The following is a 27,911-nucleotide window of genomic DNA, read 5'->3' as shown; positions in this document are numbered from 1 at the left end:
TTTAAACTGAATGAAATCAAAACTTCGCTTTAACAGAGAACCTTTCCTTTTTCTGACTTATCAAAGACAAGACCATAGATTTACTGTGTCTTACCATCAAGCATGATAGATTGGGCTAATTCTCTGTAAAAGATACCTGTTCAAAACACAGATTAAAGAGCCAGACCAGACTGGTTTTTTTCTTGTTCATTTTATTGGGTTATTCAAACATTACAAATCTGCAGCATATCAGACGTCATATTTTATTCCGTGTCATAAACTCCTACACAGTAACTACTGGACATAGGTTATATCAGTAGCTGGCCTTATCTGGGAAGATTCTAAGTCATCCAAGTCATCGTATTAGGAGGAGTTGTACCAAGTGTACATCGCGAAGAAACCTGACCTTGATTATGCAAGACCACTTACATTTTTTAACAAGCAAATGATTGTCACCTTGAAGCAAATAGAATGCCTGACCTTAAATTTGCATCCATTAAGGTCAGGCCCTCATCAGATAATCTCATCACGTTTCTGGTACCATGCACTTGCACCTCAAACTTTACTTCAGCAGCCCCAGGATTTTTTCACAAAAGGACAACACACTTACCTTTGGTTGGCTTTTCCTGTTTCACTGGGTCCTGTGTTGCCAAAAGACTTTGACTGACAAGTGTAGTATCAGAATAAAATAAAATAATATATATAATTTCTTTATTTAAGAGTAGTCATGGGGAAAACCCAAGTAAGAAATTGCATATTACTTTAATTAGAACATACATCTTTAATCCTATGACATGGCGGTAATTTACATCAGAGTATACTGTAGGTTGTCACAGTGAAGAATGGTTAAAGAATAATAAAGCCATTTACTGAGCTACCTGGTTTGGTTGGTCCACAAATACAAATTATAAGAGCAAGGGGGCCTCAACCCATTTACAGGTGAACTATGGAGAGCTATACATAAAAAAACACCAAGGCCTTTTAAATTGGAATCAATTGACAGGTCACAGAAAGAAAGGGCCTCATAAACTTTCATCACAAATTTTATTGGTGCAGCTGAAAAAGGCTCAATTCCGTCTAATGGCAGTAAAATACTAACATATGTGTATATAAGATACCAGAATTACAACCAGGATTCGGCGTCTCCTGGCTATGTTTTGGATTGTAAAGTATCCCTTTTGTGTGGTGTATGTAAGCATTTGGATCATGGCTTCAGAAACGTGAAGGTCCTGTCCTATTTTGGAGATAACTGGATATGCCTTTAGGACAACTAAGATACTAGAAGCCATTGTAGATAAAAACCATTTATCTCATATTCTATGTGAACATCATGTCCTGAATTACACTGAAGTCCTTCAGAAATTGCAGAGAGATTTCTGTTACTGATTTTCCTTGCCTAATGCCTAATGCTGATAAAAAGGTAAAAGCTGAATAGCTGCTGGGTTAAGTTTAAGCTATTGATGGCCTTCCAGAATGTTATTTTGTCTGTGTTGTGTAAGCATGTTTCCTTTAAGATAATTGTGAACGTCTCTGTTCAGATTGTCTTAGAGGTTTTACTTATTTCCTGGATGTAGACAGTAGATATTTAAGCAGTTGATCCTAAATGTATCTGTAAAAATTCATCTGCAGCTGTGCACAGTATGTTGACAATGAAGGAGTCAGAGAATTCTTACAGCAACTTCATGATGTGCCTTTGGTTTGGGGAAAATGCTAACACAAACCATCTACTCTGACTTCTTCACTGTCACTCCACACATTACCCATGAAAGCAATGTGTTCCTTTTAAAAATCCCCCATTACCCAGAGCAACAGGATATTTTTTTGCACGATTGTTCAGGATACTGCCAAGTGCCAACCTGTAGTTTAAATTGGACGTTTCGGTTGAAAAAGACATTAAGAACGTGTGTTTAATATCACTTGGCTTTTATTAAAGATAATTTTTATAAAAAAATGCAGACAAGTCAAAAGAACATCCCCCTGAAAACATAACATGTCTACCATTACAGAGCTGTTGGTCTTTGGAAACTATGCACAGAGTAGCAACAGTGTTCAGAAAGAGGGATGTATTTACAAATTGACTACTTAACTTTTCAAACATTCATTTAGAGGATGAAGCCAGGGTGAGATAACATACTGAAACGCTTACATCATAGATGTGGTTCCCTTAGTAACAGGAGCAAGTTGATGCTCTGGAGGATGACCTTTGTTGCAAAATATAGCAACAACCAAGGGAGAAGATTTATATCAATTACATCTATGCATCATTCTGGGAAGTTTTTGGTCTTTCTTGGCTAGCACAAACACCGCAAGCTATTTTATTAAGATAATGGTAACTGGTCTGTATTTATATAGCGCTTTTCTAGTCTCGCTGACCACACAAAGCGCTTTACAGTACAGTACTTTACAGTTTGCCATTCACAGACCATTCATACAGTGCATCGATGGGCAGCACTATTTTTTCCTACGATGGGCCATTCAGAGTTCACCCTGGAAGATGGGAAGATTGGGATTGGAGGACGACCGCTCTACGGCTCAGCCACAGCAGCCGCCTGGATCAACTCAAAACAACTCCACCCCTTTACCTGCTAAATATGGGTAAACCCATCTTTCCAATAGATGCACAAAGATTAAACTGATTTTAATCTTCTCTTTTGAATGTGGGTTTGCACTTCTAAACATGTCAGACTGTTTCATTAAGAATTATAATGAAATCACTTTTGACGGCCTACCTCCATCGTATGATCTCACCAACAAAGAACTAACCACATGGTGTCCAGGATGGTTATGGTGAAAGTCAGACCATGACATCTCAAAGAACTGTCTAATAACGATTTAAAAAAAAGAGGAACAATCATAATACAACTGTTAGGACTTATTCCCCTTCTCCTTTTTCTTCTTCTTCTCCTTCTTCTTTTTCTTTTTCGATGATTTTACTTTACATGTTTTTCCTTTGTCATCGTCACTATCATCACTGCTTTCATTTTTTCCCTTGCTATCTTTTTCCTTGCTATCCTTTTTATATGTGTCTTCCACTTTGACTTTGCTATATCCTCTGACGGTCTGCTCCTTGTTCACTTCCTCCTTAACCCTGATGTTCGAAGGGGATGTCGGTCCACATGACACCGTTATGAGCATCCTCTCCTTACTCATCTCCTCTTTAAAGGAGATGTTTTCCTGCCTCTGCCCGTGATTTATGTGGTTGTTGTCGAGCTTGCCTCTGTGAGGTGTATCATTCCTCCACTCTTGTTTGTAGTCTCTCTGATTTCTCTGCTCTCCTGAATCTCGATGGTAGCTGAAGTCTCTCTTGTCTGAGGTGTGTGGGTTTCGGTTACTGCTGCTGCTAAAACAGTTGGAGTGTCCTTTGCTGCCTCTATCAGTCTGTCCAGCATGTTGTTCCATTTGCATTTTCTGCTAAAAAAGGGGAAAAAAATTGCAACTTCAAATGAAAGAACGCGGAGTCTGCGGCCACCAAAAAACTACTGAGAATAGAATAAATGCTAATGGTTTAAGAAAGTTTTACAAATTTGTTGGAGAGTCAATGTGCAAAGTAAATTTTAAAAAGTGATTTGCTCTGGGAATTTAATGAATGCTACTTGTGAGGCACATGTTCAGGGATAAAGGGTTTTGTTGGGCTATAGTTGAGTTTGTTATATTCCTAATTTCATTGTACACTTCAACTACACTCCTTTTGATAGTTCACTAAGCCTTATTGGTGGCGACCTGAATGCACCTTGTAACTTTTATGAAGGATCATTTAGTTTAATTAGCAGCCAGTTGTTCCTTTTTGAAGACATCAGTCAGGGGAACAGGGTCAATATTTAGAAAGAGGGTTTGTCTTTTGTTTATTTTATGATTTGACGTCACCCTCTGCCCATAACCCTTTGCGTCTTATATTTGTTCAATGTTCACCTTGTGATTATGTTTTTTATGTTTTTTTTATCACTTTAACAATAAAAGGCTGCATTGCCAGACACCATTGGCGCTGTGTCGCTTCCCTTCCTCATTGACAAAAACTGGGTTGTAAAACTCACTTTAAGGTGTGTTCACAAAATGAGACATTTAAGCCCCACAACTGACAAAATATTCACCTTTATTACAGTTGGTCGAGAATAAAAGATATAGCAGGCTTCTCATCCCGCATTTGAGTTTGACCATACTGAACAGATGTTTTTATTTTAATTTTTTGTTAAGATGTAGAAAGATGACATGTTGTACAAACTAACTGTTTTAAGCAAACCAAGACATTTGCTCTAGAACAGGGTTATAATTTTGAGTGGTACAGATAGAGAAAATTTCCTCTAACCGAGGTCCAGAACATCATAATGTGTAACTAGCATTATAATTGAGTGCAATATTGTTTCATAATATTGAAATATTCGATGTAACAACATCTCTGTCATCAACTGACTTTCAAATCAAAAAAAGTATAATGCAATAATAATTTGTAGGGATTATAAATTAGTACACTGATAGAAGACTATGGCAATTGAAAAATTAAACATGACAAAAAGCTTTCGTAAAAACTTATTTTTATAAAAAAAAAACATCATAAAAAGTGTATATTATATAAGTTTAACATTCTTTTTCCGCTTTTCCAGACCTCTTCCTTTCTTTTCCTATTCTATCCCACCCTCACTTTCCTTGCTCCATGAGAGAAGTGAGCTCTAGCTTCTGGATTTTTAATCTGGGCTGGAGTGTAGTGCTGTTCCGTATTACTGCTTTTAACAATCGCTGTTTTCTCGGGGACATTATGGTTTTGAACTGCGCATTGATAGAATGAACATGTAAGAGTCTGTCCAGTCTTGATTGAAACTCTGTTTTTACTGAGGACTTTTCTCTTTTAGGGAAAGCCATGTTAACTTACTTTCCTCACTTTTCTCTCAGATCCATTTATCCTTTATCTGCGATTCCTCGTATCTCACTTACTTACTTCTGCCGAAATGCAGGTTGAAATCCACAGATTTGATTCGTGCCATCATGTGACATGGTTTACAATGCATGTTATTGAACTGTGAGCTACTGCACTACACTGCACTACATCAGCCCTACTGCAAGGGCTGATGTAGTTTTTCCATAGTTTCCTAAAACTTCTAGATCCTTAAGATTGCAGTAAATGTTACTGATACTATGGGATAATAGCATATTTTCAGTAGGAGATTTATCTATATTTGTGCTTTGGGGACATTTGGGACAGCCGTTCCAACAGTGCAACAATAAGGCTAATTTTTGTTTCAAGTTCTGCAGCACAGAGGAACACGATGCAACAGGCTTTAGATGGACACACTATACTTAGTGGGAGACATTTACTTAGTGTTTTGTTCTTTTACCCGGATTCAATAACAAAAATACAGAATGTCTCCAGCTCTACCACAAGGAATACAGAGGTACTTACATTGCTAGAGTTGGCATGTTGGTGAATGGCTGCATGGTTTTCAGCAGAACTTAAATCTCCAATGAACTCCTCACATTTCTGGCAGTAGAACCCAATCACTGGTGTCAGAAAACTCTGGCCTGCAAATGGACAATAAAAGCAGTTTATAACATTTTCGAATGTGTAAGACAATTGGGAGCATAAAGTAACAGAAAAGCTGCTTTACCATCCTGTTTCAACAATTCCTCCATTTCTTTTATCAAGGATTCCATTTGACTTTTTCTGGCTTGTCTCTCTCTCTTAATTTCCTCACCATTACTTGCCTGCCAAAAACAAGTTATAATTCAAAACTAAGGGTTAAGCCATTGTTAAATGTTTTCACTTTTCCTCCTCAGGATATGATTTACCTTGTGTTTATCAGAGGTCTGAGATGTGCCACTGCCATCACTTTTTGCTCTCTTCTCCTTCGTCGCTAAAGGAGAAAAAAATTATATAATCCTGAATTGTACACTCAAAATAATATAACAAAAAACACTGAGAAGATAAATCCATGAGTCAGAGTGGTATCAGTTTCCAACTGACTGGGTACAGCACCACTGTCAGCTGTCGCAATGAGATTAAAAACAACTTCACAGCTGATTAATACATACACCAAAAAGCAAACAACTGGGAAGGGTTAGATCAACTTTATAAATAACTGTTTTACAGGATTAGACATTAACCATGGCTCCAATTTTGTAGTTTACAGATGAGTCGACTCTTGAGATTGGTTCCATTCTAGCCTTTATCACAGCTGACATCTTTAAGTCAAGGCTGGCTGTTGTGGATTTTTTCAGTCAACATTTGTGTAGGGTGAAATCAACTTTGATAGAATTCAAGTTACTACCAGTTTAAAATGAATACAGACCAAAAGATGAATGTACTTGTTTCCAGAAGTGTGGGGAAATAGTGGTATCGGTAGTAGTATTCTATGATAACTATAAATTTTCACACCATGGTATACAGTAAAATTGGTACACTATTGAGACAAAAATGCAAGTCAATTAATTGTTGCTTTTGGTCTTTTTGTGTAATTTTCTGATGAGTGTAAAAACATAGCCAAGCTTTTAGATGCAGCCACAAACACAAGGTTTATGGTATTTATGTAACTGATTATGTTTCAGTAACTTGGTCAACACTGTCTTTTGAAATACAATGATAAAAAAATGTTAAAAAATACATGTTGCTTGCAGTAGCATATAAAGCTCTGGCAAAAATTAAGAGACCACTCCAAATTTTTCTTGAATCAATCAATCAATCAATCAAATTTTATTTGTATAGCCCATATTCACAAATTACAATTCATCTCATAGGGCTTTAACAGGGTGTGACATCCTCTGTCCTTAACCCTCAGCAAGAGTAAGGAAAAACTACTAAAAACCCTTTTAACAGGGTAAAAATATGTATAAACCTCAGAGAGAGCCACAAATCAGCATCTCTATGTGTATGGCAGCCATTCCATTCCATTGTCTGGTGAATTCCAATACAGGCTGACCTGATTCTACTAAATGAGATACGGATTAGGTGATCACCTGAACCAAATCTTATTCAATGAAGAAAAGTATAAAAACCAGTGCTGTGGTCGTCACTATCCTCTTGCAATAGGACCAGCTGGATGGCAGAAACAGTGCTAGTAGTACCTCAAAGGTAAGTGGAATAAAAAAGTGACTATTGACATGCCAAAAGAGTTAAAAATAAAGTTTTGAGTTAGGAAAAGAAGGGTTCAATTCTGGTTTTACTGGCAGAGGGATACAGTGAGCATCAGGTTGCTTCTATCCTTAAAATTTCAAAGAAGGCGGTTCATAAGGACAAGGTCAAGCAGCAGACATTAGGGACAACAAAGCTAGAGACCGGCAGAGGACAAAAATGATCCTCCACTCACCAGGATGACCGCCAACTCATTCGAATGTCACTCAACAACCGTACTCATCAAGTGACTTCCAAAAAGAATGGCAAACGGCAGCTGGGTGAAGTGCACAGCAGGACGGTTAGAAACAAGCTCCTAGGGGCAGGGATGAAGTCATGCAAAGCTAGAAAAAAGCCCTTCATCAACGAGAAGCAAAGAAGAGTCAGGCTGAGGTTTGCAAAAGACCATGAGGATTGGACCATAGAGGACTGGAGTAAGGTCATCTTCTCTGATTAGTCCAATTTTCTAATGGTTAGACGGAGACCTGAAGAGGCCTACAAGCCACAGTGTCTCGCACCTACTGTAAAATTTGGTGATCTGGTGGTGATTCAGCAAGGCTGGAATTGGGCAGATTTGTCTTTGTGAAGGACGCATGAATCAAGCCAAGTACAAAGTTGTCCTGGAAGAAAACTTGCTTCTTTCTGCCACACACCCAGGTCAGTGAAGGTGTGGATGAAGGACCACCAGATCAGGACCCTGTCATGGCCAGCCCAATCTCCAGACCTGAATCCCATTGAAAACCTCTGGAATGTGATCAAGAGGAAGATGGATGGTCACAAGCCATCAAACAAAGCCAAGCTGCTTGAATTTTTGCACCAGGAGTGGCATTAGGTGCTGTCCATAAATCAGCAATGTGAAAAACTTGTGGAGAGCATGCCAAGATGCATGAAAGCTGCGATTGTAATCATTTAAAATGCAAATATTTGCTTTAGGAATAACTTATGTCATCCACAATAATGTAACAAATCAAAAAAGTACTTTACATAAACTGTATTATTGGTTAGTAAACATGAAAACACTGAAATACTAACGCTTAACAAGTTGGTAGATTAAGTTGAATCTTTCATTCAATATGGGATTCTCACCTTTGATAAGAGACTGTAGAGATTGCAGAGCTTGCTGTACATTAGAGTTCTTCATTGCTTGCATTGTCAAGCTTGCTGCTGTTGGGTCTGAACCAAGTAAAGCAGGAGACAGGTGCTTCTCCTCTTTCTGCCCCTGCATCTTCACCACGATCTGGTTGATGTTTGGTGTGCCCTGACTCTTTAATATATTCTTGATCTTCTCAAACTCACTACTGTCAAGATTGATGGAGGAAGTCATTTGAAGGGGCTGCTTCAGGTCAATCAGATCCCCGAAGCCACTAAATATGGACTGTTGACTGCTCAGAGCAGAAACATCACTGGAATGTTCTCCAGTCTGAGAAAATGCAGAAAAGGGGGTGGTAGAAGTTATATGGTCTTGCTTTCCTCCAGTATCTTCATTTCCATATAAGAATGACTCCTCATCATCAAGCTCATCAGCTTTTTGATCTGTGGAGTCTTCTTGACTTTGTGCTTGGAGCCAGGAGAAGTCACTGCCTACTCGGTCATGGGGAAGGACCATACTGTCGTTTTCCATCGAAGTTGAATTATCCTGACTGTTATGTTGCTCTTTCGGTATACACTGCACTTTTTTGCTTTCATCAGACGCCTGTACAGAAGAGAACACAAACATTTCATACATTCAACAGATCCTAACTTTTTTTTACTTTGCTACTACTTATGGAATGTTTTAAGAAATGATAGAAGTATAGAGGTACCGCCTGTGCAACACTGCCTTTGTTCAACCTTGTATAAAAGTCTTCGACTCATGTCTAATCCGAAACTTAGAAGCATGAGTCAACAGTAGTAACACATTGAGAAGTTAGTATTATTCAGTATTTAATCTAGTGTTGACATAAACAAACTGACTGCACAATCAAATAATTAAAACCCTAAAATATTTGAAAATCTTTGTTCAAAGTCATTAAAACTTTCTGCTCAGCCCATACAGCTAAATGTACAATAATTCAAGGGAGCAAATATTTGGACTGGACAAAGGGCCGTGAGGAAGACTTTGTTATCAGTTTATTTAACATTGGGAGACCTTTTCTAAAATCTTCTGGGTAAAAGTGCATGGATCTTTATTAAAAAAAAACAGCTGGTTTAGGGGAAGGGATCTATGTCTGTGTACAATTTCGTGCAGCTTTATTGAATTTAAGGGAACGATTGGGCTCTGGTGGCAGCATGTACTCTACTAAGACCGATTCTTGTTAAATGGTCTTTATTTTAAAACAGAAAGACTTTCTGGTTATTTATTCTACAGGTTAATTATAGCACAACTATTGGGTCGCTCATCAGTACAAAATTAGCTACACTCAAACAAGCTAACAAAGCTAAATATAAGTAAACATTCAGCAGTTCACAACCTTACAATGAGCATAGAAAATTAACTGTAAAAATAAAATTGATAACCACAGTGTCGGTCTTTCTACATTTAAGTACTCCCACGATGACACTGTCCTCTGGTGGAATAAAAGACAGCACACAGTTTACTTTTGTGCAGAAATAATACTGGGACAAATGTTTTAGCTCCATATCAGAAATTATCTTTATCCATACTAACACACCTGAAAATCCATATTACATGACCATTCGAATATACTTTTCATATGCATGGGTATATAAACAGGAAGCAGATCTGCAGCTGGTTGCTTAGTTGCAGAAAATACTACGAACGATGACAAAGGCGAAAGAAATGTAAGATGAGGAATTTCTCAAACTGACATCCGCTTTGGGTAACGCTTTGGACTCACCAGTGGTAGTCATGAGTGATTAGAACCAATCAGGATGTGAATGTGGGTTTTCAAGCTTGTCTCTGTTTTAAGGTCTGGAAACTCTGCAGTAATGTGGAGGCCAGACATAAACGTAGCTAACCGAAACATATCAGGGTTAGGGATATGTTGCTATTTTATTTTAAGCGTTCCACTCCAACTAAAATGTTCTGGATTCGACCAAACATAAATCTGTATTAGGGTAATTCCCCTGGTTTACCCAAATAGACAATACACATCTTTGTGTGGACATGAAGTAAGAACAAACTGAAACAAAACATTTTGTAAAATGAATGAACTCTACCTGAATAGTGAGGATGGCATCTTTGAGAGTGGGCAACCGCTCTTCCAGTTCCTTGCTGTTCATGACAAGTTTCAGTCCCTCTAACAGACATTTTCCTGTCAGGTTATTACTGTTCTCAACACTGCTGCTGCAGCTGGGGCTTGGACTCCTCTTTCTCTTATCATTAGCAAGTCTTTTTTCCATACTGCCACTTCGTGACTTGGACCTCCTGGTGCGACTCTTGCTGCGTACATGACTTTTTTGCTTGCTTTGGCTCCTGCTCCGACTTTTACTGCGGCCTCTGCTTTTGTTTCTAGCTCGACTCTTGCCACGAGCATGACTTTTGCTCCTTCCTCTGCTTCGGCTACGTACACGGCTTCTGCTTCGCGCACGGCTCTTGGCTCGAGATTTTCCACAACTTTTTCCACGGCTTCTGCAACGGCTTTTTCCACGGCTTTTGCCACGGCTTCTGCTTCTACTTTGACTGATGCTTCTGGACCCATGCTTGTTGAACTCAGGGTCTGATTTTACTGCATCTTTCAGAACATTAGCTGACTTAAATGCCTCAGCAAGGTTGTATGCCATGTCCCCTTTCAGATAGTCTGGGAGAGGCTTGTTGGCTGCAATGCATCTCAAGAATTCCTCACCAGCTCTGTCACTGTAAATGAATATGCATGTGTTTCAGACACCAACAAAAACAAAAATTAGGTTAAAGCAACTATTCCAGATTAGAATGATACAGAACATGTAATCAACAGATATACCTGTCTGGCAGATGATGTTTTGCAGGAGTGGGAATCCACTGTAGAACCTGAAGGTGTGGTGGCTCAGCATGAGGGGCCATCTTCTGGCTGCCTCCAGAAGCAATCGCTGTACTACGGTCTATGGGGAAGTTGCTACAGTGGGGCTGAGAGTATTCAGAGTTCATGTTATAGAGTTTTTCAACACAGAACTACAATAGCATATTTTGTCATTTTTACTCTTTTTGGCTATGCTTGCAAATACATCAAAAATAGACTAACAAAACTAATATTTGCTACTTTTAATTACAAATTTCCCAAATTTGTAAATCAAAGGCAAACCAGTGAAAGTTATTGTTTTAAAATGTTAGAGTAAAAACTGTAGAAAGAATACAAGACATTTACAAAGTGTAATAGGCCTATTGTTGTACTTGATTTAATGTAAAGTAAGTTTTATAATATTCGCACGATATGGAAAATGCTTTGGGTCACTGAGGTAACATTGACCTAAATGATCTATTGACCCAGATTAACCTACAGAAAAAATCCTGAAAAAAAGTTGAGTCTCAAAACGGCACATTCAAAAACAAATCGTCTAAGCCAAGAATCACCCATCCCAACTTTTTTACTTGACAAAATCCAGTGTGATAAGCAATGAGCATGTATATTCATTGGTGGCAGTATTTCTTGCAGACCAGTGGCAAAATATGTATCATATTGCCAGAGCTGAGACCAAAACAAAAAGACCAGTTAAAAGAAAGAGTAAAGATTGGGCTTCTTTAAAATTTCAAATGTATTTTTTCAGATGTATGGGATACAACAAAGAACAGCCACAGGAAGATAATACAAAAAGTCCATATGAATATATAATGTAAACAGTAAGTTTCAATATAAGGATGCATGATATTGGATTTTTGACGGTTTGTAACAAATTTTAGCTGATTCTGGACGCCGATATACGCACTTTTCCTGCTAATTGCAGAGATAATTTAAGCCAACTCTTGTAAAACAGGCTATGTTACATTTTCAGACAAAACTCTCAAATTCATCCTACTTTAACAGACTAGTATGATGTTGTCCCTGAGTCAATTATAAAAAAATAACATTAAGGGCAAATTTGAACTATTTGACAAGTTTAAAAAATAATCAGTAAACATACACACTATCCATAGGGATTATGTGAAAGTAAGTGCATTGTACAACTGTTCAACAATTAAAGCCAAATTGAATAACATCAATAGACAGTGTACAATTTTTCACTGTACAATACATTATCCTAAATTAATAGGCTACATATGCTTTAGAGACTTGCTTTAACTCAATAATAAAATGTATTAACTGAATTAATTCAAAAGTAGGGGCCCATTCTGGGGTTATACAAATCCTTAAAACGGTAAACTTCAAACTAAGCGCAATCTGTTCCGCACAAAGAGCTACAAAGAACTTTGTAACAGCTAACTCAAATGCTTGAAACAACAAAACTGAAAACATAGTCCTCATTTCCAGTCCAATAATGGGGCTGAGACTCATAAGCCCTTTATCCATTAAGTCAGGTATGAGAGTACGATTTTTCTGTATTATCGTGCATCCCTAGTTCAATATATTCATCCAAGTTGATAACAGCTCTTTTACTGAACTTGATATTTACACACACCAATTCTATATATACAGTATAAATAATTGAATTATATGAAACAAAATCGAGTTAATTCTAAATACTTCATATCATATAACAGATTTGTGTTATGAGGTTTGAATTGATTCCAACAAATAAAATCGGATTCAATTTAGTTAAAACTTGGTATTAACGGTATCAACAGAAGCATTTTCTAAACTGTGCAAGCAATCATCTGCATAGTTGTGAAATTCTAGATTTTCACTAATGCATACACATTCTGCAGCTAGGTATCTCACTTATTAGAGCACCCCTTCTTCCAACAGTCCAAAAAAACCAATCAATCAAATGGAAACGATGTATGCAAGAAAAAAACCAAAATGTTAGCTTTTGTCCAGAGCGATGTATAGTAATTTTTCTAAGCATCCACTAATGTTATCCCCTTTTTCTAGCTGCAGGAGGATCCTGCAAGCACCTTTCTGCATGGCCCAGAATCTCTGCCAATCCTCAATTCCTTCAAAATATGGGACACATGAAGAATATTGCCTGTAGAAAATGATTGAGCTGTTATTAGAATCTTTAAAATATGTATCACAGTAACGACACACAAAATGAAGCAAAAACTTAATTAATTAAGTTATTAATTAAGAATTAATTAAGAAGATTAATTATACAGAAGTACTCATATTGGCAAGTATTTGGCAGTTTAGTCATAGAGATCTATAAGATTAAATAGAAATCGGACAAGAAAAGGCACAGCACCCAAACAAAAATAGTCTCTGGTTCTTGGAAACATAAACAAATTGCTTCTGCTAACTTACCCATTTTGATGTAAGGCAAGTACATAACTGTAGCCAATCAAAGCGTCTGGTCAACAGTGGGGCAAATTCGAATGCGTGGTCTGTTGTCAATTGAAACAACTTCTGCAGTAGTGCCATGTATTACCTTACCTCTATTACCAGAGCACACCAAAAACCATGTGCATGGTGGCTTATGTCAAACCTCATGTAACCCTTGTCCCTATGGTGGAAACTGGAAATCGGCACATAGTCAGATGTTAGTCATCCAAACATTGGGCTAAATAGTCTTATATAATACCATGAATATAGTAAGTAGTAATTAGTGAAACATAGTGAATTAACACAAAGAAGTTTGTGTTATGAAATTATTTTACTGACTTCCTTGTGGTGAGCAAACCAAGCTGCATTCTAGACATTCATTCTGATGACAAGCTGCAAACCAGCAGAGGTCAAGCTTATCAATGGTCTAGGCTGAGATGTACATGTAGATAAAATAGCTTTCTTTTCCAGTAGGCACTGGATGCTGCACAACCTATCCAAGATTAACAGACTTTTAAATGTTTCTTGGTTCATAAAACCATGAAAATATGAGAATCAAAGGATGCTATGCTATATTTGAAATGCTACTGCTAAATGTTAGCTCTGCAGAAAAAAATCATTTTTAACACAATTTTTCTTAATGGCGTCTGACAGCTAACATCTGAACTGGCTCTGAACGTTTGAACGCAGTCAGTGTATTTTTCTAGATTCGATGTTCCCCAAATGACATTCGGGAGCTCCTCAGGAGTCACAACATACAAAAGGGAAAACAGCAAGATGATTTTCCCACAAAAGTGAATTAAATTATTGTTAGATATGGCATATTTTGGTCATCGAGAGCATACTGACCAGCTGCGTCCCCTATTATTCTGCTTGTGGCTGAATACATGTATTAATCCCAAGAAGGATCCCTCCAAGCCCAAATAACAACAACAAAGAGGCAGCACTCAGTGAACTGTACCAGGCTACCTGTCCTGTGGAAGGGTTTACTTTGTTCAGTTCAGCTAAAGGAAAAGAAACACCAAAAGATTTACATACTAGCTCAATTCAATATCCAAGAATTTCAGCTGAAGATAATATTTTTGTCAAAAAAATATTGGTAAATACTGACCAAGCAGAGGCATCCATCAGCAGTTGGGAGTAGACTTCTTCCCAGGATTGAAATAATGTTTCTCTCCAATATCAAAAGGAAAAACCCATAGCTGTCCATGTGATTTATTGCCCCTCCCTTCTAAAGCCTTTTTTCCCCCCATTTAAAACCAAGGATAGACAAATTGCTAATAGATTCAAGTTTCCCTTTTTACTGTGAACCAAGAACAGGCCAAGTGCCGATACTAAAATTAAATAAAAGTATACATTTTTTCTGTAAACAAAAGTACAGTCTTCTTCGGAATGCATTATTGTGATTAAAAAAGATGTTTGTCAGGCAATAGGATAACATTCAAATCATATTTTTGTAATGTATTGTAGAATCCTGCACACAGGTATTGAGGGAGTTGCCAAGACAACTCTGTTTATATAGCAAGCTAGATAACAGGCTATCTTACCGAAACGAGTCTGCATCGTTTACGTTATGATGTCAAACGTGCTTCCTCTTCAAATGCTTGTGTCCTGCTTCCATGGAAGGCAAGGTCCACCTTACAAATATTGCAGGTAGTATTTTTCGGGCTATGTTAAAGGTGAAGTTCTATCATACTTTTGACTTTCTGGTACGCTATGTTGTTGCAACGGCCGCCGCCATTGTGCTATGTTTTGTTGCTATTGCACATGCGCGACTTTCGGAGAGATGAGGAGAGCGAGACGGCTCACTCCTCAACTACTTCCATCAGCACCTTGGGTAAAATCACGTTTAGTTCAGCTGCACGGCACGATAAACGTGAGCTACGACGTAACCAACGAATCATCGACTATTAAATTCGTCTGCGACTATTTTTGTCATCGATTTTTGTCGACTACGTCGATTAATTGTTGCACCCCTACTAAGCACTGAATGAATACACTCCAAAATGAAACCCAGAATGGACATGTACCTTTAAATTTACATGAGAAAAAAACGAGCCAAAATGTAAGTTTGAACATGACAGCAACAATGACGATATCCGCTTTAGGAGAATTTGACTGATGTATTCTTCTAATAGGCTATATCAAATTACTATAGAATATAGTTGGGTTTGTTAGACTGTTATGTTTTTGTGTTGTCATTATGTCTGGGTTTGGAAAGGCCTACGTTTGTATTGCATGCTCTAACCAACTCTGGATATAGTAGAGGACACAATTCTCTGGCACCATTATTGTGGGGATCAGGGGATGAAACATTTGTAAAACATTGACTTCAAATGGATTGAAAAAAACCAATATTAACTCTCCTTGTAGAATGTGATTGTCAAACAAAAATAATTAATTACACAAAAATAATTAATTGCAAAGAAGCACTGTATGCTCCAGTGCAAACATACCCGCATTTTAGCTACAAATGAAAGGACATTGCTTCTTTAACAATATCAAGCTCCGGAATTGAACTTAACTACAACTATATTGCTGGGCAAAAAAAGTGTTAGAGTTCACTTAAAATTAAGTAACAAAACATGAGCTGTCAGAAGGAGACAAAAGTAACTACCGCCCCTTTGGGAGAGAGAACCCCAGGCGATAACATAAGAATGGGGAAGAAAACAGGTAGAATGCACCATGTGTGGCAGTGAAACCAATTTGATCAATGTAGTGTGTTTATCACATTAATAATGGTGATAAATCCATGTCCTGGCACAACATCAGTAACGAAGATGAAAACAGCTATTATATTATCTAACACTTAAAACTTGTGTTTCACTTCGGTCTCTCCATCTTTATCACCCTGAGAAGCACTTCGCTCTCTCCTTCTTGTTTCACTCTCTCCATGTCATTTCATCCAACTTTGAGCTGCACCGTCACAGATCTTCAAGAAATTTTGCATACTGTTTTTCCCATATGAGAAACCTACGGAACAATACTTGTAAGGCTCTCTGATCCAAATTGGGGATGATATGGTCTAACAAAATGTTAACTGTTGGATGGTCTTATCTCCCATAATATAGGTCACATAAAAATGGTTCTTTCATTGTTTTAAAGCTATTTTACAGTTCAACAGTTCTCTTAACAGTATGCTATCCTCAATTAAAAAAAAATTACATTATGAGAGATGTTGTCGGTTGAATCGCCCAATAAATTTTTTACAGCAATTTTTTAATTTATAAACGTTTAACCGCAGACACTGTGAACAGACAACTTCGACACACAGCAGAAATACAGCTAGCCATTCCCCAGCGCAGATGCAGCCAGTGTGTCCCGGGCGTTATTTAGTCCATAAAACCAGTTAACCCGGCTGTTCCAATGTCTCTATGTCCCTTTGATATAGTTCCTGGCAGTGCTTCAAGGGCTAGCACCCATGGGTTTATCCTCCTTGCTAACACAACCATTACCTAAGTTGTGAGATCCGAGTCAATGCGGAACTGAGCTTGTCTACACACTACAGGTAATCATTCCATGCGTTGCATATCGGCTATTTCAGAAGTCTTTCTTCGAATCAAAGTTCACAACTTTATAAATAAAAAGCTCTGTAATTCAGCTCGATATACAACACTGCAACAACAAAACAAACATTGTGCTAATAAACAAATTACTAAAGCGGAAGATATTTTATGATTATTAATGCTATGATGATCTGATCAGCACCTGCAACATCTGGGAATATCTGCGTCAGTCCAAAATGGTGAAATAAGAATAATCAAACGGCTGGACAGATAATATTGTTGCTGCCAGTTTTAGCCTGTGGACCACCAGTTGCCAACTACTGTTATAGACTGACAGTTATAGTCAGATTTTTAATCAAAAACCTTAGTTTATAAATTACAGCAAACTATGAATAGCAGTATGATTTTACTTCCCAATAACTTAAATAACTAAGTTCAGATTTATCTGACTGAGTGTGTTATTTGATGTGCACTTATGTAGAAATTGAGGATATGAGATGAGATATTTAGATGCATCAAGAACTGCTGTGCATTCGAATTGATGAATTCGAATGTAATTGTGAGGTTAATGAAGATTCAAACCTTTAACTTCCATCCCTTGTATAGTTAAATCACATATTAAAGAGATATAGCACCATACTGAGCCATAATAGAGAAGCCCTACATCACTTTGCAACGATTTCAGGATGAAGACCCTTGAAATAAGTGTCATTATTTGAGCATCTCTGTGTACTCAAGTCTCAACAATAATTTTTGAAAACTATTTTCACAGATCATAATAAGATACTACAGCCCTATTAATTTCTGACATCACCAAAACACACATATTTAAAAAGGTGCAATCAAAATTAATTTCTTCACGAGTGTAGTGACAACCCTTTGGATGTATAATTATGTTGCTAACTTGACATTTCAAATGCATAGGCTGATAGAGAAATTGGCGCTTCTCAGTTTCAAAAGCATTTTAATACTTCAAATTTCGTGTTTCTTTGGTTTTGTAATTTATATTATAGCTGAGAGAAACGCTGAGAATAAGTAAAGAAACATCCATTTATCAAAGTAGTTTGTGCTAAGCTACAGGTAAAAATAAATTAATATATAATATTTTGTAATCTTTTTGGGATTTTCGAGGAAACCCCTGACATGCAGTTGGAGATCCTTGGTGATATGCTGTGGCATGAACCTATAGTGAAGCGCAAGAGGACAGCAACGCTGAGGTTGGTTTAACCTGCGTCAGTTACGTGACAGACTTCATAATTGTCCAAACATGCTACAACTCTCATTCGCATAGAAAACGTCCACACAAGACGATGCTATGCAGTTCACTCCTCGGCCACAATTTTCAGCTACATTTGTGGCTAACGAGGCCTTTGAGTATTGCTCTATACTAGCTAACCCCTCGTCTGAATCATGTATCTGAGCTAGCTAAGCTAGCCTGTTCCGTACGTACTCTGATGAAATGCTCTCTTGGTGGTCTGTTGTGAAGAAACTGTCTGTCCGATGCCGAAGCTGAAAATGATCCGTGTGGTCCAGGAGCCAAGTGACCACGATGAGGAACACGACAGGACCCTCCGAATGTGAAAGGAGGGCCATGGGCTGACGGAGCTCGGAACGGCGGCGGCCCGTCCTCCGGTTTACCTGACCGGTACATGGACGAGGTCAGGAGGCCTCACCAAATCCCGACGAGCAGTTAAACCAAACTGAATGGATTAATAACCTGTTACGAGCACGTATGCTGCTTTTCAGTACAACCGCTCGTGAGACTCCACTGGATGCAGCGACAGGTCTTGCGGCTGGAGATCAGACAATGACGGAGAAAAACATCCGGAGTAATTATTTCAAAATAAGGGTCTATGTTGTCTCAGTAAAGTCAATTAATGGTATTTTTTATTTGATATCTTTTAGAGTACTTTATATACTCTACAACAAATAAAGTTAAAGATTTCATATGCTTTAGCTAATGATTTAGTATATTACACCGGAGGGCCATCATACAAAATAAAAGTTCTAAAAGTTTCTTCCTGAATTCACTCTATGAACTAATGTAAATTGTCTAAAAAGCATAAACAGTATTTAGGGTTTATATGGTGTATATAAAGTCCATGGTCTAAAGCTAATTCAGTTTGTTTGCCCTAATGCTTTGACTTTATACTGCAGTATCACCAATACTGTATCATTACTTAAACACCTTATTATTACCCCCACTTTTACCCTTGTCTGTTTTTTTGTTGGTTGGTTGATTTGTAAACAAGATAATACAAATACAGGACAGATTTTAATGAAAGTTGGTGGAAGGATGGTGTATGGGTCAGGAAAGAGTCCTTTAATATTGGTGCAGATTCGGATTCTGGAAATTGTTTTCTAACCTTGATTTAAACAATGACTTTTTAAGTTTTTTTGATTTCTTAGAGAACATTTGCTGATCTAGCGGGAATAAAATCAGGCATATTTTGGGGACTGATGTTTATGTGTGTGCCATTTGGTGCACATCCATACAAAAACAGGATCAAATACATTTAAATGTGGTTGTGTGAGTGGACTGTTGGACATTAATTGGCAGATGCACTGAGTGCCATTCAAGTTTTCTCTTTTTATATTTTGCACATGCACAGATCTCTTTGTAGAGTCAAAATTCATAAACTGTCCACCTAAATTTCTTACAGTTCATTGGCCCAGATAATCAGGCAACTGAATAAAAACAATTGAGATTCTTATCAGATTTTATTGCTTATTTACACAACCATGCAAACCTTCCAACATCTAATATGCACACAACCCTCCATGAGCAGCGTAAGGTGACATTTTTTACATATGTAACAAAGGAGATTCTGGTCAAACCAAAGGAAACACAACCAAGGCTAAAAAGATGTAATTATCAAACTCAAAATAACTTTCATCATCTGAAGAATTCTACATGTAATAATGACGTTCACTTCTTGAGTCAGTTACATAGTAGGTGAATTGATGTTGAAATCTTTTGTTTTTCAAAAAAGGTCCAATATAAGGCTAATTAGTGGCATGATGAGGTCTGAACAGCAGAGTCCATTTAATCCACTAACCGTACACAGCAGAACTGCTGGTTTCATACTTTATAAGAAGCAAAGAAAACAACACACCAGGTGTAGAAAATAAATTCTAGTCAACTTTTAACCATGCTGAAAATGTAAGATTTGAGGCATTGTAAATCTGTTATTGTATGACCGGTAGCCGATCTTTACGTGGACTCTGCTGACAGTTTTTTCAACTTGTGAAGTGTCTGCCTTGAGTAAAGCCAGTTTGGTTGTAGTGCTGCCCGCCTTGTTGGAAGAACTGTTCAAACTGTCCTCCATGGTTAAAATTCGGGCCCCCTCTCCCTCCCCAGCCTCCCCCTTGTACTTGTCCTCCTCGGACTCCCCTTCCCCTGCCCCCACGTCCTCCTCGGCCCCCGCCTCTCTCCTGATGCCAGCCTCCGTCTTGGTGGTAACTGTCATGGTAACTGCCTCCGCTTCCTCCTCCCCCATGATACCCAGGGTCCTGGAAACCTCCTTGGTTGTTCCCACCTGCTCCATAACCCCCTCTCCCTCCACCCCCATGATGGCCTGCTGCATCCTGAAAGTGACCTTGGTTGTAACCGCCTCTACCGCCTCCTCCACCACCACCCTCTCCCCAGCCTCCCTGTACCTTCCCTCCTCTGCTGCCCCCTCTACCTCCCCTGTCTCCATGTCCTCTCTCATAGCCTCCACGGCCACCTTGGGAGAAGTGATCATAGCCCCCCCTGCTGCCTCCGTGCCCGCCCCCACCATGGTAACCTCCACCCTGGGGAGCATCCTGACGCTTCTGCCAGGTGGGCATCTCTGGTGGAGGAGCCTCAATTTCACAGGGTCGGCCTCCTCTGTCTGGCACTCGACCCATTCGAACCTGCATGAAATAATTAAATTAGGATGGTAAGCTCACTCGCTTAATCTGATCTGACTTTTATTTGTTGCTTACATACGATCATGTGTCAGTTTTACTGAAAAAGATGTGTTAAGGAAAGGAACGTAAAACTACATTTAACATGCCGTTATTCATTCAGGGAATCCAGAGCTACATAAGCAGCAATCAACTGCTTCAGTAAATCAAGAAGCTTTAAAAAGAAATAATTAAACAATGTAGTTGTGACCCATTTTTAGAATTACGTCCTCAATAGAGAACAATGGGCCTGAGGCAGAGAAGGTAGGGAAGATGTAAAGAACTGAGAGAAACACACATAAGACAATGTTGGTTTTAGTCTTTTCATGGGATTTGCTGACAGTCAAAATGTTAAACAAAATATCAAAAAAAAAAAAAACCTATATATTGAGGTGACTGACACAGTTAGTGGTTCATTAATGATGTTAATGTTGGGTTCAACATCTGCTATAATCAACATAAAATACTCAAATCTTTTGAGACAATATAAAGAGCATGAGAGCATAGACTTCTGCACATCCTTTGTAAACAGAGAAACAGTTTTGAAATAACCTTAATAACCTACCTTATTAATAGCACAAGCAGTCTTCTCCCTTGTCATGCCACTGCTTGTACGTAGGATCTTGGAGAAATCTTGTCGAGCAGCAAAAAGATGGGCAACAGAGATTTTGCTTGCAGTACAGAGGGCTGAACGCAGAGGCGGGTACACTTTGGCTAACTTTTCAGCATGTGTCTGTAAATGGAAACACAAAATAAAGTCTTATACGTTTTATACTCCTACTTAATGTATTGCTTTCCAAAAAACGAATAAGTCTATTCTATCAAGCAGTTTTCATTGTTTTTGTTTCAACTTGGAGCCCCTCACAGGCTATGCCAGGTAGTTCTTCTTACACTGATCAAACTCCATTTAGTTTCTATAATGTTTAGTGATAGGTGATTTATTGCAGAGAATGAGAACTTCTACTCCACAAAACAAAAGTCAGTGTAAACATAAATACATAAATTAAAATAAATATATATGTCATTTTCAAATGTATCTTCAACTATATGTTTGGCCTTTTTGCCACTTTTCAATTCCTTGTAAACAAAGAGCAGAGACTGGCTTCACTACAGCTGAAGCAGGTACATATACATTGTATACATATACATATATAGTTTTACATGTTTCCACATACCTTTGCTCTCTCAGACCAACCAAAAGACTGCACCGTAACATCGAGACGTTTCAACAACATCTTCCTTCTCACCTCATACTCATTTACTAGTGCTTGGTTTATAGGTTCAATCTTTTCCTGTAAATATAAGAAAACCGACTCATGTGAAATTACTTATGCAGTGTTCCCCAGTTGAATTGTATTTCAATCATTTATCAGCAATTACCAGATGCATAGGTCCAAGTGCCTTCTTCATCAGTGGATCTCCTACATGATTTGGTGGAACTCGACATAGGGCTTCTTTCAGCTTAAGAAATTATGATACATTTAGTATATTAAACCACAACAACATATGAGGGTAATGTGTAGTTCTTCTGACACTTGGTATTACCCTGTATTTCAGGGGATCTGATCACAGTACTAATGGGAAACTGAGTTCCTCAGTTCCCAACTGGCTTTACAATGTGTCTCCATGTGAGTGATCAATGTGCCTAAATATTTTCAAGTGAAAAGGCGATGTCATACACGTAGATGACGCTGACAAAGATCTCAAGAAAGTTTGTCCTGAAAAACTTAAACTATAATTACATAAATTCTGCGCAGATGGGAGTTTAAACTATCCACAGATTTAGGGGGCACATTTACAATCCAACTACCTTGAAGCTCCACGCCGTATCTTTCAGTTGCTGTTGTCAGGAATCGAATATAATTCTTAAAATCCAGCTTTAAATCATACTAGATACAGCTCTGTATTTTGTTGTGAGTGCACACCTTCTTCTCTATTCCACTGAAGAACTGGAACATGGTGATGTTGGCAGGAGGTTTGGACATGCCCAGTGACATGCAGATGCCCTTCAGCTCCTGGAACACTGGGCTGCCTGGATCCTGGCCTTTCTTCTGAGGACTGTTAACTAGGATCATCCTAGATGCCTCCAACTCAGATACCAGGAAGGCTGAGATAAAAAATTTATTTGGTTAGTACAAAGGCTGCTGATATTGCTAGAAGTGACTGCATGCTCTGCCCACACCATGCGCAGCGATGCACGTCAAGATATTTTACCATGTAACACTTTTCCACAGGTGGGTGTGGACCAACAATCTATCAACAATCAATGTTACAAAGTGCTGTTATCATACTGAGGAGAAGCAGACAGTCTGTCCTATTCAGAAGCCTCTGGTTGACGTTTCCGCTGATGAGGACAGCGTACGGACAGGCAAGCTCTGACAAAAGGCCACTCATCTCCAGCTGGAAGCCCTCTGCCTCACTTGGACCTGGTAGGGAGAGAAGGAAAAACATGATGCCCTAAGAGAGACACTTTGTCTGGGGCCTGTAATACGAAGCAGGATTTGTGGTTATCAAGGTATTTGGTTAATCTAGTTGAAATTCTTAGTTTTTAGACCTTCAAAGCTGGTTCACTTCTTGCCAGGGTAAATTACAATTGTAGCATACATACAGGTTAAGTTTGAGGTTACTCAAATGTACATAATGATGATAAAACATGTCCTACAGTTAGTGGCGTGGACATTCTCCTCCAACTTGCAGTAGAGTCTAAGCTCTGAGACAATCCAGGCACAGAGCTTAGTAAACTCAGGTGAAGCTGCCCCTCCACTCACAGCAGTTTCTAGAGCTCCTTCCTCCAACAGAGGGCCTTGGTACCTACAGTGACAGATACACACACACAAAATACCATATTCAATCTTAGCCACAACTATTTGATTCCCTTTTCAGTACAGAAAGGTGTTGACCATGGATAAGAACAGCAGAAATGTCCCAATCAAAGTCAAGGTGTTGCTGAATTGTCCCAAGCAATATTTACACTGATCTCACATTATGTTAACTACAAACTGTGTTACTGGTGAGATAGGAGACAAAATGCTGATCATTTTAATAGAGAGAAAGATCATGAAAAGACATGTGAGGGTTATTCAACTCTAATCTGGAAACCCTGAACTTCAAACCTCATTCTGCACTTTAAACCAGCTGCAGCCTGAGTGTAGCCGAAGTGAAGCTAGTGACGAACAGTGATGAATCATAAAAATCACAAACTATTTAACATTTCAAGCATGATCTAATTTGAGATTGTTGCTTGTAGGAGGAAATGCCTTCTGAAGCTAATTGAAACACCAGGTCCTTTTAAGGGGAGATCTGAGAGACAGCTGCCCTGACCATGAGTGGACCAAGAGAAGGTGTATGTCTGCATGTGGGTCTTTAAAACGTAGGCATTATCTTATTCAGTGAATTAGGCATTTGCCATGTCAGATATTACTTTATACTTTTTCATGACTAACACAGAGGTTTGCTTAAGTATTCAGGGGCAGGTTTGACACTGACGCTGAAGGCCTCTTGACAAGTACCCACAGCAGTTACCGAGACAGCCAGAGCACGTTTCAAAATCTGGATATAAGGACGTCTTGCGTACTCCCACAGGAACATGCGCCGCAGTGTCATGTTTACGTGGAGTAAGCGGATATTTCAGCAGAAGTAAATGAACAGTGCACTTTTTAGAAAGTGGTTCTGAAGCTGGTTCGACGGTCAGAAGGAAATCTGTGTTGGGGGAGCGCTGATATGAATCATGACGGGAGCTGCTTCTGCTGACGCGACTCAACATTTGAAATGACCCTGAACAGGTCTGACAACACCTCACATAGATTTACAGCTATGACACACAAAAAACAGCCGAGAGAAAGTCCGGTACCATCAGAACAACGCCAGTCTCAATGGCAGGTTAGCCGCTTAGCATTGGTCTGGCTAAAAGGAGAGCTATACGAGGCTGTTGAATGGGGCTGCAGTGTTCATACAGCGGCCGACATTAATATTAACTTACCCTAAATCTTCAAGAGAGACGATTGTGTCATTCTCCATCCCAGTGTCCTGCAATCCTGTTGAACCTGAACGTACAGTGAAATTAGCCTTTTCCACATCAGCCAGCTCAGCTGATACAGGCTGATACACGTTTTCCTTCTTCAACTTCTTCTGTGGGTTTATTGACAATTCATTTTGATAGGCCTTTGCCGCCGCCTACTGGACTGGAGTATCTTCTAATAACATTCTGATAATGACAGATAATTATCCCCAAAGCCAGGCAGTGAAAACTACTTAACATGATGTGCAGGTTCTGGATTTACACACAGACATAAGCCATCTTCCTGGTGCCAACAACTTTTAGACGAGATTTAAATCCCTTTGGATTTATACAGCCAAATGACAAATATTTCCCCCACTCCTCAAAATGAGAACATTATCAGCCAATACAGACAATCTATATCCATGATTAAGCTTCGTAGATATGTTATTTACCATTGTATCCTTGAGGGGCTACCATTTTCAATTTCAGCAGTTTTAGAAAATACTCCTCCTACCCTTACCTGGATGGATCGATTATGTAAAACATTCTCCTTCTAATACCTGCATCATACTAGTTAATAAAAAGTCCCTTCCTCCAAATAGTGTCATAAGCCTTTTCTATGAGTAATATAAGCAATGATATATAAATATCATCGGCATTGGGTTAGTTGATAAAAGAAAACAATTATATTGAAATAAATATTATTGCTGAAGTTTTTTTTATGTAAAGAGAAAAAATAATTAGCTTTAGACTTTCACACCCTTGGGATAAGTACACTAATGATTACATCAAATAGGAACACTAACATTTTTTAAAAGACAATCCTAAACATAAAGTAAAACTGGGAATGAAATATTTGAGTTGAATACAAATTATTATAAATAATTAATCACACAAAGATAACAGTCTTGTAAATCATTTAGAATGTTTTAGTTTTCTAGGGAATTAAAGCAGCCGAAACAATCACTATCTGATTGCTAGAAATCACAATTGTAACATAAACCATGGAAAGCATTAGGGATTTGTCTCAACAAATATGGATGACCCAACCCACAGGGGTGAAGTAATGCTATCTCCATCTTCTCCTCATAAATAATCATTTAATTTACCTCTACCTTAACTATGAAATGTTATATCAGTGTCAGGCTTTGGTTGGGTATCTCATCAGCCACAATTATATACTTGGAGGTCTGTAATCAGCATTATTATAAATGAGTGGGATTAAACATTGGAGAATGCATCAAAATGCATGTTGCTCTTTCCTAATAGGGAACTCAGAGGTGCATTGTTTAAGTGAAGTCTGCTTTGTTATTCCCCCCCCCCCCCTCTAAACCACATCACTGTGACTGTCATCAGTTATTCCCACTTAGCAGTTTGTTAAGCTCATTTTATTCTATTTGTGTGTTTATTGTGTGTTCATTAGGACGAGGATGAAGAACTTTTCTCTGTTTCCTTCTACGTTACCTCGTGATGGTCGACTGGGGGAAGGGCTGGCATGTATCTTGAAGCATGGATCCATTCTGCCTCACCCAGGACCCTAAGGGCTGATCTGGTTGTTAACAGCACATATGAAATTTGACTAGTACCTAATGGCAGCTAACCCGCAGATTCACTATCTAGAATTGTTCCCAATTCCGAAAAAAATATGGGATTTTCTTTTTGGTCTTAGGTGGAGACCCATTGTTCAAGATTTATACTCTCTCAGACAACAAAAGGCACTGTCGATTTCTCAGCACGTTTACCAAATATGTAACCTCTCCTCTGGCGAACAGATCTGTAGCTTAGCCAGGGATACCTCTATGACCACATTCAGGAAGTCTCTGCAGCAGCAAAATAGAGTCAGAGCGACAAGTATCCCTCAGCAGGTAGACTATGAATAGGTCATCAGCATACGGTAGGAATGTGCTGCCCCGAGGCAGGCGCAGGTCATCAGGTCCCGCTTTACTATTATAAGATAAAATGCCAGACTCTCCCTGAATAAATACAAATATTGGCTCTCTGTTTAGTGGAATTAAGAAAATCTGGGCTCAAAAGCAGTAGGTGCTATTTGTTGTGGTAGTATTGATGATTTTAAGTTTCCATGTTCTCTTCCCAGCTTCTTTGTGCATCCATTCCTGGTTTTATGACTTGAAAGCTATTTGTTAGGGTAGTGTTGATAATTTTGCTATTCTTTCACACAGTTCAAGATTCAAGATTCAAGAGTTTTATTATCAAATGCACAGAGATAACAATTAAGCAGTCGCTGGCAATGAAATGCTTGAGTCACAGGCTCTCTTCTTTCATGAAGAAATACTGAAAAATTCTGGCCTACCTATTACCCTCATTGAGCATTAACTTGTTGTTGAATGCAGTAAGTGCTACTTGTTGGGGAAGTTTTGAGGGACATCAACAACTGAATGAATCAAAAGCCATTTCCCCTGGTTAATCCAGCTCACATCACCTCAAATGGAGCCACTGATGATTATCTTCTTCATAAGTGCTTCTCTTTGGGGTTGTCTTGGTTAGGTCAAGTTCTTCATTGGGGAAATATTCTAACTGCACAGGAATCACTTTCACAAATGTGGAACTAATTTCAGGAAGACGCACACACAGTTATTGAATAACATTCAGATGTGAGCAGAAAAAATCCCCACACAGTTTGGATGTCAGTGAATGGACTTAACATCATGTAGGTGAATAGTCTGCAGTTTGTCACAAAATTACAATTCTGACTTGCTAGATGCATCAATTTATCACAAATATCACCCTTGCACAAGCACAAACTTGAGTTTAGAAAACAGTAAGTGCTACTTGTTGGGGTAGTATTGAGGATTTCAAGTTTCCAAGTTCTCTTCACAGTTGCTTTATACAGTGGCGGTTTTGGGCACTTGGGGGGCCGCACGAGCACTTAAAAAAAAAAAAAAAAAGAAGTAATCTGGTTTTCAATTATCTATTTTCTATCATAATAGTGTGTGGAATTGGCAAATTTGCGCCCCCTGCAACTGCAGCGCCCCTGCGCGGAGAAGCGGTGGACGACTAGTGGCAGAAACTTGGACTATGGGCAGAAAAGGTCTCTGGTTCGACTCCAC

At 38.6% G+C, this 27,911-nt stretch overlaps 2 protein-coding genes across 4 annotated transcripts; both read right to left on the bottom strand.

Annotated features, from left to right (window-relative positions):
• Window positions 1-1,885: 1,885 nt before the first annotated feature.
• Window positions 1,886-18,727, bottom strand: si:ch211-195b21.5 (uncharacterized). Of its 3 annotated transcripts, none has more exons than XM_053435757.1 (8): window positions 18,364-18,727; window positions 10,978-11,120; window positions 10,235-10,871; window positions 8,162-8,768; window positions 5,758-5,822; window positions 5,577-5,673; window positions 5,372-5,490; window positions 1,886-3,390 (listed from the first exon to the last, which is right to left on the bottom strand). In XM_053435757.1, the coding sequence occupies exons 1-8, from the start codon at window positions 18,562-18,564 to the stop codon at window positions 2,845-2,847; spliced, it is 2,415 nt and encodes an 804-aa protein (XP_053291732.1). In that variant the 5' UTR covers window positions 18,565-18,727; the 3' UTR covers window positions 1,886-2,844. The 3 variants fall into 3 exon arrangements, with proteins under 3 accessions (XP_053291732.1, XP_053291733.1, XP_053291734.1); XM_053435758.1 differs by having other exon boundaries at window positions 1,886-3,387; XM_053435759.1 differs by having other exon boundaries at window positions 18,631-18,725.
• Window positions 18,728-19,615: 888 nt separating this feature from the next.
• Window positions 19,616-24,986, bottom strand: fam98a (family with sequence similarity 98 member A). Its single transcript, XM_053436118.1, has 8 exons — window positions 24,823-24,986; window positions 23,506-23,654; window positions 23,135-23,269; window positions 22,769-22,950; window positions 22,224-22,304; window positions 22,019-22,135; window positions 21,409-21,576; window positions 19,616-20,810 (listed from the first exon to the last, which is right to left on the bottom strand). Exons 1-8 carry the CDS (start codon window positions 24,858-24,860, stop codon window positions 20,154-20,156), a joined length of 1,527 nt encoding a protein of 508 aa, XP_053292093.1. The 5' UTR covers window positions 24,861-24,986; the 3' UTR covers window positions 19,616-20,153.
• Window positions 24,987-27,911: the final 2,925 nt, after the last annotated feature.

The sequence above is a fragment of the Pleuronectes platessa genome, chromosome 12, assembly GCF_947347685.1.
Source record: "Pleuronectes platessa chromosome 12, fPlePla1.1, whole genome shotgun sequence".
Lineage (NCBI taxonomy): Eukaryota > Metazoa > Chordata > Actinopteri > Pleuronectiformes > Pleuronectidae > Pleuronectes > Pleuronectes platessa.
Note: the sequence above shows the minus strand (reverse complement) of the source record. Positions and strands in the feature narration are given on the sequence as shown.